General features: G+C 40.6%; 1 protein-coding gene across 5 annotated transcripts in view; it reads left to right on the forward strand.

Moving 5' to 3' along the window:
* Positions 1-9472, forward strand: part of CUNH5orf42 (chromosome unknown C5orf42 homolog) — a 132902-nt gene that overhangs the window by 76704 nt on the left and 46726 nt on the right. For 2 of the 5 annotated variants that reach the window (XM_019517948.1, XM_019517944.1), the window contains exons 30-34: positions 646-714; positions 2761-2944; positions 3508-3798; positions 3998-4780; positions 7318-7490. In XM_019517948.1, coding sequence (XP_019373493.1) covers positions 646-714; positions 2761-2944; positions 3508-3798; positions 3998-4780; positions 7318-7490 — 1500 coding nt within the window. The remainder of the gene's footprint in view (positions 1-645; positions 715-2760; positions 2945-3507; positions 3799-3997; positions 4781-7317; positions 7491-9472) is intronic. The other 3 variants (XM_019517945.1, XM_019517946.1, XM_019517947.1) reach the window with 3 other exon arrangements.

A 9472-nucleotide genomic window follows, 5' to 3' on the forward strand; every position in this document is an offset into this window, starting at 1 on the left:
TTTTTTTTTTTTTTTTTTTTTGGCAGGGGAGGTGGGTTTTTTTGTTTTTGGTAAAATAGCTGTAATCTGCAGCTAAAATATGCTAAAATAAAATATATGCACTCAATTCACCAGTCAATTGACAATATTTGACTGGTCATTTGACCAGCTTGCCAACCCAAATTTTAATACTATTTTAAGTTGATATAGATTGTTTAAAAAAACTGCATATAAAAGGTACCCTCCAAGGTTTCATGGCACTGACTTCCCATTTTAGGAATGCAGATTTTAATCATGTTCACAAGTGTTCTTCTAACTTGATTTTCCTTTCTTTTGCCAAGTCAAAGCAGTCCTCAACCTATCAATTGTCTTCTGTTTATGTAAGTTAGCAAATTCAATTCAGTCTTTTGTTTGAGTCAGTTACTGATTGCTACGGAGACCAAGTATAAACAGCCAGCTATTATGTACTTAAATCCAGCCTTACAAAATGACTGAAGAAATTCAGTTGAGTATGGCTGAGATTAAATTGCTTGCGTTTTAGGTAATCTGTTTTTTACTTTACATACAAAATCTTGCTAAACTGTTCTGGGCATATAATACACATATGCTACATAATAAAAAGTTGTAATGTTTATTATAAACTCATCTTTCTTTCTATCTTTATAGCATGACGGAGGCTGTTGCCAAAAACATTCCTCATTCATTCTCTTTAGAAAAGAATGCAGAAGCTCCTAGGTAAGAAAAACAATATGCTGTATTTCAGAGCTGTCCCATTTTAGAGAAGCTGGAAGCAACCCCCCCGCTACATCTGGTCTGGCCCCCAACTGAGTTGCCAGCATCCCCCCAAAACCATGCCACATGGGCACCCCTCCCTTCACTACACAGAGGCCCCTAGCACCCTCCCCTGAGCTGTGGGCTCCCTCTGTGGTGCAGGCCATACCACCTGCCCTGCCTCCAAGGGGCGGGAAACAAAGTGGAAGCTAAAGGAGGAAGTGAGAGTCTGGATACCCCAGTGACAGCAACAGTAGCAGGAGTGGGAGGGGTAGAGGGGCGAGCAGCAACCTGGGGACCTGTGGGCCACAAGTTAACCCCTTGTGGGCTCCATGCACGCCCTGGGCTGTGAGTTGGACATTCCTGCTTTACATGATAAAGCATGATTTATGCCCATTAAATCTCTTGTTTTTATATTGTTAGGTGAAATATGATTCTTTACCATAAAAGTATTCCATATTTGTTGGCAAGGTTCTTTGAGTAGATGTGACCAACTGAGTTGTTTTATTAGATCAACTGAGTAGTTGGAAGGAAGTTCTTGGCAAGCTTTTGGGTGCAGTCACCCTTCTTTAGGCACAGGGAGTCTTTCTTGGAATCTCAGAGCAGCAGAAAATCCTTATGCCTGAAGAAGGGTGACTGCACCCAAAGGCTTGCCAAGAACTTTTTTCCAAATACTCAGTTGGTCTAATAAAAGATATCACATCTACTTGAAGAACTTTTCCTGCTTATGTCCTGTGGCTACAACCAAAAACCCAGGTTCCGTATTTGTTTTCACTTTACATTGTGTTATATACTCCATAGCTGTACTACTTTGTGCAATGGTCCTATCAAAACACACCGTCTAGAAAAGGCTGTAGCCAGAATATGTGCTGAGGCAACAGGATTACAGTAGTTAGCTGCTACAGGAAGTGATATTGGTCATTCCAGTTGATTATAGTTTTCCCTCTGATTCAAAACTGACCCACTTATAAGCAATAAGATATTTTTGAATTTCAAGAGAGGTGAAAAGGTAGAACCGAGATGAACAAATTGAGTGGAATAGAGTGATTTATAGTGAGAAAACTACAGTACCTTTCTTTTAGAAAAGATTATCATAGTATGAGATACATATCTTTTATTGTGAAACAGGAAGGCAAAGGTCTGACCATTTCTGATGAGATTCAAATGCAAGCTTGTCTAACTTTATCCCAACCATGTATTTGGTGCAATAAAAGATATCACCCACAGCAAATGCTTGCCTCATGTAATTCCTGGACCACCAGTTACGTCACTCCAGCACTATCTAAAATTATTTATGTAATATAGCTTTTCACAACGAAGTACAGGTAGTTCTTGATTGCCTGTAAACTGCTGTGAGCATTTTCCAAACATTGCCAATCCACTTAGTTGAAGAATTTATTAATAAACTATATCAGTTGTTACCCATTTTATAAAAAGGAAATGTTTTTAATGCTAAAAAATGCCTTCTAAGTTTGAAAATACAATATTTTTGTTTGAAAAAAGACCTCCAAATGTATTAATACATTTTGAAAAACCTAAAGGAAAGTAATTTCCCCCGTCTCATATTTTTGCTAATGAATCCCCTTGTCCATCAGTTTTCACCTCTTCTTGCATTATTACTAACAAATGAAAGATTTTCACACACTTATTTCACTCTGGCTCTCGTTTTATCTTGTCATTCCATTATTCTGCCTTTAACTGTCAAATTGAATGTTGCAACTATCTGTGTGACTGTACAATCATGTGGTTTGTAGCATAATGAAAGGCACTGAAGGTACAAAAGTATACTAATTGTAACCTTCTAGTGAAGGTTGAGGTAGCTTAATAAACTAAGATTATCTCTAGGACACAGTTTTCCAGTAACTGATTTAGAAAATTGCAGGTATCTTTAAAAGTTGCTGGATCATTTTGAAATTTTTCTGGTTAGGTGTTCTGAACCCAAATATTTTTAGAGCATCTAATACTTATGCCTTTCTCTCCACCCCCTCCCACCCAACACCCTTTGTCAAGTAGTACAGAGGTTTCTGGATGCGATGATCAGCCTTCTTCCATTGCTGAGTCAAGTGTTCACTCCCATGCTTCAGTTCATTCAAAGGAAAAAGAAGTCCAGGAAGGAGCACCCACAGCAGAGCCACTGAACACATCAGAAACTATCAGACAGATGCTCCAAGATGAAATGTTTAAACTAGTTCAGGTCAGACTGTCTCATTATTAAAAAAATAATTTACACAGACTATGCAATTTGAAAAACAACATTATTCCTTACTTCTTTTATGGGTTCCAGGTTTATGCTTTTGATTTATTAATTTGAAGTGTGAAAATAGTTTCAAAAGTTTTGTAGGAAAGCTAGCTGTACTTAATTTTCACTTAATGTGTGTCATTCATGTACATTAAGGAAGGTTCTCACCCTAAGTAACTGTGTCATTAAATGATAATGAATTAACTTGTGCAGTTGAAACTATTCCAGTCTGATATTTTTCAAGATTATATTTCCTTTCACTTAAGTAAAGAAAAACAAAGAGTTTTATGTTGTCACAGCAAAGTCATTATATCACAAATACCTTAATTTACTAAAAAGAAATGCTAATGCATGGTACAGGCTAAATACAAAATTGCCATTAAAAGATCAGTCTGTTTTATTTTTTGTCAATTTTAACAGAATACCAGCTATAAACGGTGTCTAACAATGGATTTTGATGACCAAGGCCCAATTTAATATGTGGTGTAAATGTCATATTAATTTTGTTTATATTCCAGCTGCAGCAAATCAACTTCATGAGTTTAATGCAAATAGTGGGATCATCCTTTGCCAACCTGCCAAATATGCAGCACCTTTTGCAGCAGTCTCAGTTTGTTCAATTGGGAGGAAGCCAGCTATCACATGCTGCTGGAGATGTGGAGAAATCTCTTCCTACCCATTCTGCAGATGGCTCTCCAGAAACTCAGCTCTCTGGTCAAGAAAATAGTGGAAAGTCTGACAGAAAGAGTGGCGCTCACTCCCAGCAAATAAATGTCATAAATGATCAAGGCAAAAATGAAAATATACAGGTAGGTAAAAGATAACATTTCTCTCTTAGAACAGAAAGCACATCAACTAAATGAATCCTCTTTAAAATTAGGGAACTTTTCTGTAATAATTACATTAGGATGCAGTGGTCCCATCCAGTAGGAACAATATGTTGTAAAAAAAATCACTGCTGTCTTGTACATGTTTTAAAGAGCTGTTGTATGTTTTTTTCTCATCTAGAATTGGTCAGACAGAAATGTTTCTTTAATCCCATCAGAGACCCAATCTCATGGAATAGGATTTACTCCAGCATCTCAAGGTTTGCTTCCTTCAGCTCCAGCCAAACCACTTCATCTGTTATCTCCTGCTCCAGATATCCAGAAGCCACACAAACTTATTCCAGTCTCAAAAACTTTAAATTATGCAAGTGGATTTCCTTTGCTTAGACTTGAATCAGATTATCATTTCAAACCACTCAATTTATGTCCAGTAGGAATTTCACAAGCTTTTGCCATGCCACCTCTACAACCCAAAGTGGCTTGGGGTCCACCTGATTCCTTACAAAACCTTCAACCATTACAAACACTAGGAAATAAGAGTAAGTCAACAACAGCACACCTGAATGTGGATAAGTACAACCCTGAATTTATAAGGCAAGCACATGACGAAAAGAAGAGGTGGGCAGAAGCTTTAAGTAAGGGACCTCCTAAACATCTACATGTAAATCAGTATGAAGGTCAGCAATATGTTGCACCTGAGCAGTACCTCTCTAAGAATATGAATGCAGAAAAGCCACTGATTGCTCAGCATGTTTCCTTCTGTGGGACTTCCCAATGTCCATCTGGAATTCCTCTACTGCATCTGCAGCTTGATCCTGTACTTAAATTTCCACCAATTATCAGACAACTGACAGATACTTCTTTAATAACTGTTAGAACTACAACAAAGGAGGCTGATTCCAGAGACGCAATATATCACCCAGGAATAGCAATTCTTCACAATAACTTACCTCCGAAATACAAGGTAATAGATTTTAGTAATATTTTTTCTGTGGTTCAATTAAATAAGTCTTGTTTCTTTGTTGTACAACGTCTGTCTTCCCCCATCATATAATGGGGCAAGGCCTCCCCCCAGTGGAAGTCAGAGGTGGTCCATCAGGATTATTGGAGGTTCCAGACATACATCCTTGCATCCCAGGTTACCCAGAAATCTTCCAGCTGTTTGGACCGAGGGAGAAACTGGGTACTAGAGCCTCCAGCAATATTAGACTGCCGTCAAATTCCATACAGGTAGAGGGGTGGATTCATCAACTAGTGAAGAACTAGGAGAGAGAGATTGTTAACAGCAAACATAGGTAGGAGATTTTTGATTGGACAGTAAATAGTTTTCAATATAATACCAGCATGTAATATATTATTAGAAATTTGCAAGGGCAGAGAATATTAAAAGGTAAAAAATTTCTGTCCAGAGAGCTAGATTTCCTTGAACTCACATCCACATTGTGCATTTCCTTCATCCTCAGTAGCATACTTCAAAATTTTAAATGTTTTAGAGATTTAAATGTTTTGGGAAAGGTTGTGCCAAAAAAAAGGATTTGTCATAAAACCAGACAGCTGAAAGTACTAAAGGAACTAAAGGTCTGAGCTCCAAAAGCAACCAACAGCAATATTTCTTTCTACACTCTTTCCTTTAATAATGAATCTTTTGATTGTTGTCTAGTCTCAGATATTTCTGTGGGCATGGAGACACATACTTACATATTCACTCCAATCCAAGGTGGGTTTTTTTCCCAGTCAGCGTGGTGGGGGCTCATCTTGGATTCTAGTACCAACTTAGGTCAGGTAGTGGCTCAGCTCTGGCTTTGGCCCTGGGCTCAGGGCTGAAGCTGGAGGTGAGCCACCACATCTTGGGCTACAGTGACTAAATTGGTGAGGGAAAGGGGCACACAGGTGGAAAGACTGCAGGGTTGGGAGGAACCTGGCCCAGCTAGGAGTTGCTGTGGCTTTTCCCTTGCTAGGCTGGGCTGGGTCCAGGCCAGGGCTGCTGCTTCTGTTGTGTGCCCTGGAGAAACAGAACTACAGCAGAAGGTAAATGGGGGGTATGTAGGGAGTGGAGGGAGCAGGCACAGAGGAGCAAAGCGGGGGTAGATAGGCTGAAGGAGGCAGTGGGGGAGCAGGGGTGGGGAACGCAGTTGGTGGGGGGTAGGCTTCAGGCAGATAAGGGGCTAAGGGAGGTATGGAGTGGTGGGCAGGCATGGAGGGTCAGGTGGAAGGGAAGCATGTGGCAGGGGCTGCATGTGGAGGGCAGGCAGCAGGGGGTTAGGTATGGGATGACAAGAGGCAGGGGACTGACAGGCAGGGATGTGGCCCTTCAGCCCCTGCCCCTGCTTTCCCCGTCACAGCAGTGGGAAGGATGTATTGAAAATGGCCTATCACTAATTAGATTCTATACATGAAAAATTATAACAGACTTATAATTCTCCATGTATAAAATCTAATTTCACTTGGTGGGGGGGGAACAGTCATCTTAAAATCAAAGTTGTCTTAGAATCAGGTAAATACAGTAATCTTTAGGGTGGTTTAGCTGCAGTTTAAACCTGAAGCAGACAAACACTACTTTTTAAATCTTCCTGAAACAGTTCAAAAGTGTGGAAAATCAAGTACTGTTTTGAACTGGTTCATTGAACTGATTTAGTGTTACATGTGGACACCAAGCATTCTGTGACATGGTTCCGGTTAGTCCTCCAGGCATCCCAAATGGTATTTTCCCCATCTCCCCTCCCACCCCCATGCCCATACTGCTGCAGCTGACCCCTCTAGTGCACATCCAAAACTCTGCTCCCTCCCCTCTTGTCCACCCCAACTTTGTTTGCACATTTTATCAAAGAGCTGCCTTGCACTGGTTGTTCAGTAACAGCCATCTTTTTAACAACCAGTTGTGTCCTTATTCCCTACTTGACCACAAGTCCTCAGCGTGTGTCCTCAGCCCCTGAGAACCAAAAAGCGTGGGTCCAAGCACTTCTTCCCCCTCCCCACCAAGTCAGTCAAGCACATTGCAGCCTGGCCATTTGCAGGCTTTTGAAGTTTTTTGAACCCATGTTTAGGAAATGGGAAAGCAGAAAAGTGACAATGCTGCCAAACACAGGTCACCCACCCCTAGGACTCCAAAAGCATGGGTGCTAGTAATCCCCTCTCACCTGTCCACTGCAAGGAGTAAGTGCTCACTTCTACTCCCTGGTATTGAAGCCACGGCATGTCACACAATTGTGAACCAGTTCCCAATCAGTGACATTTTAGAATGGTTCAGTTGTTACTTGTGTCTTCACCCATCTGTCTCCTACGTTATTTTGTGTAGTAATCTAAAAATTTGCTCCCTAATTTCAATTCCAAGATCTTGATTTGGCTGCTATTATTTGTAGCTTTTTTTCCAGTTACTTCAATAGGAGTTGCCGCCACGTGCCTAAAGTTAGACTGAACCCGCTATGTAGTGTAATCCAGTCTGTTCTGGATTTGTTGTTATTTCTCTTTTACAGCTTTCTCAATTTCCTTGTCTCTGAACAGTTCCAAGCACCAAAACTCATCCCACTTCAAAAACTCATTGCATTTGAGCAAAGCCGCCAACATATCAGTGCACCATGTCTCCTTGTTGGACAAGAGCATTCAGAACCGATTCAGTTGTTAAAAGCTGATAGTGAATCATTTGAATCAAGACATCTACGGAATAATAAAAAAAGGCAAGGACAAATTTTCAAGATTTGTTTTTCATTTGCAGAGATGTACTGGTAATCTGAGCTTTCTGCCTTTGATGTCAGTAGAAGTTTTTGCAGTGAGAACAATTGGACACTAAATAATATGAGAAAAATGATAATGGGATATAGAATGTTTCACTTCTAGATCTGTGGTGTACATTTTTGTTACCCTCTCTTGACCGTTCATTGTGTACTGAGTCTGTGCAGGAAATGATTTGGTTGTCACCAGCTATTTTGCATCAAAAAATGATCACCATTGCTAGTGAACTTGTAGTTTTCAAAAAAGCGGACCATTAAATGGCATGTCTGATTTTAACTGAGGATAAGATTGTGAAATTTTCCTCATTTTTGAATCTGCTCATTCCAGTGGAGAGAACAAAGGTTCCACTGATTTTAGGTCAATGCAAGATTGGGCTCTCAGGTAATTTTCTTTTGCTGGGTATGTCATCCATGACTTTTCAGTTGATTTTTACTTCACATTAAACTGGATCATTAATCACCTAAGCAGTGCAAACAATAGAGCGATGCTTAAACTTGCTTTAACTTGCCTTTAAGTTGTTCTGTAGGGCAGTGGTTCCCAAATTCTGACAGATTCCACACCATCAATTTAAAATGATACAATCTTAAGTACCACCAGGAAATTTTTATCATATAAAGTAATTATAATAAATCTGTTAATGTGTGCTACTGACAGGTTGTCTGCATACCACTGGTGGTATACCCATACCACAGATTGGGAATCGCTGCTGTAGGGTCAATAGATGTTGTCAAGAAACTTCAGAATAATTTTGTGTAACCCTGAAAGAGCTAATGATATCAAATCCCCCAGAGCAGTTTGTCCCTTTTGCAATTATCACATTTTCTCACATAGATAGTCACCTTTTCCCAAAACTGCCCCCCCCAAATTGTGGTGCATGTTTTAAGCAATGAAACTGTTTTCTTCACTTCAAAACAAACCAGCCTGGAGAAATTATGCATGTCCTACAGATGCCAAGATAGAGTCCTGTGTTAACCTTCTCACAGCCCTAGCTATTGGCTTAGCATTGTAGCCTGTGCCAGAAGCAGTAAGTGAGCTTCTGGTAGAATCTTAATGAGGCATGTGATGTGGAAACAACATTTTATTTACAGGGACTTATATAAATAACTGCTTACAGTAAAGAACTAATTCTTGTTACTGTCTTTGCAAGCAGGGTTGATAACACAAGAAAAAAATTGTAACTGGTAATCTGCAAACTTCTTACTGACAACCAAACATTTTTATTGACACCATGTTTTTTACTCAGGGGTGGGCAATTATTTTGGATGGAGGGCCACTTACTGAGTTTTGTCAAGCTGGTGAAGGCCACATGGGTAGCCCCACTCCTTGATGGGTGCCCTGCCACCTGGTTGCCATCTTGTGACCGGAAGTCCTGCTGCCTAACCCCTGACCTTTGCCACCAGATGTCCTCCGTTGCCCCCGGAAGTACTCCTTTCAGCAAGGGGTTTTGCCATCTCAGAACCAGAAAAACGGTTTATATATTCTAAAAAGCAAACTTCAACAGCCTCATTAATTTGATTTTTAAAAATATTTTTGACTTGATTTACATGTGTTTGTATAGTGCACATAGAGGTGATTGCACAATAGCTTAAAATGAAGTCTTACTCTTGTATATTGTGGGGGGTGGGTATAGGTTTGTGGGGAGCTGTGGGTGTGTGGAGTGAGGAAGCATGTGAGTGTTTGTGGATATGTGGGGTACAGGTGGGTATGGGGCCTGGGGGCCTGTGTCGGGGTAGGGTGGCTGGGGTTTGTGTATGGCAGTGTGTGGGGGGGGGTGCATGTGTATGGTGGGGTGTACGTGTGGGACTCACCCTATGAACACACACAGACACACACACACTGTGCCCCTGCACACACACACACACACACACACACACACACACACACACACACACACTGCCTGAGCCTGCACATGCGCGCGCGCGCGCAC

The sequence above is a fragment of the Gavialis gangeticus genome, unplaced genomic scaffold, assembly GCF_001723915.1.
Source record: "Gavialis gangeticus isolate Ggan-Ray unplaced genomic scaffold, GavGan_comp1, whole genome shotgun sequence".
Classification (NCBI taxonomy): Eukaryota; Metazoa; Chordata; order Crocodylia; family Gavialidae; genus Gavialis; species Gavialis gangeticus.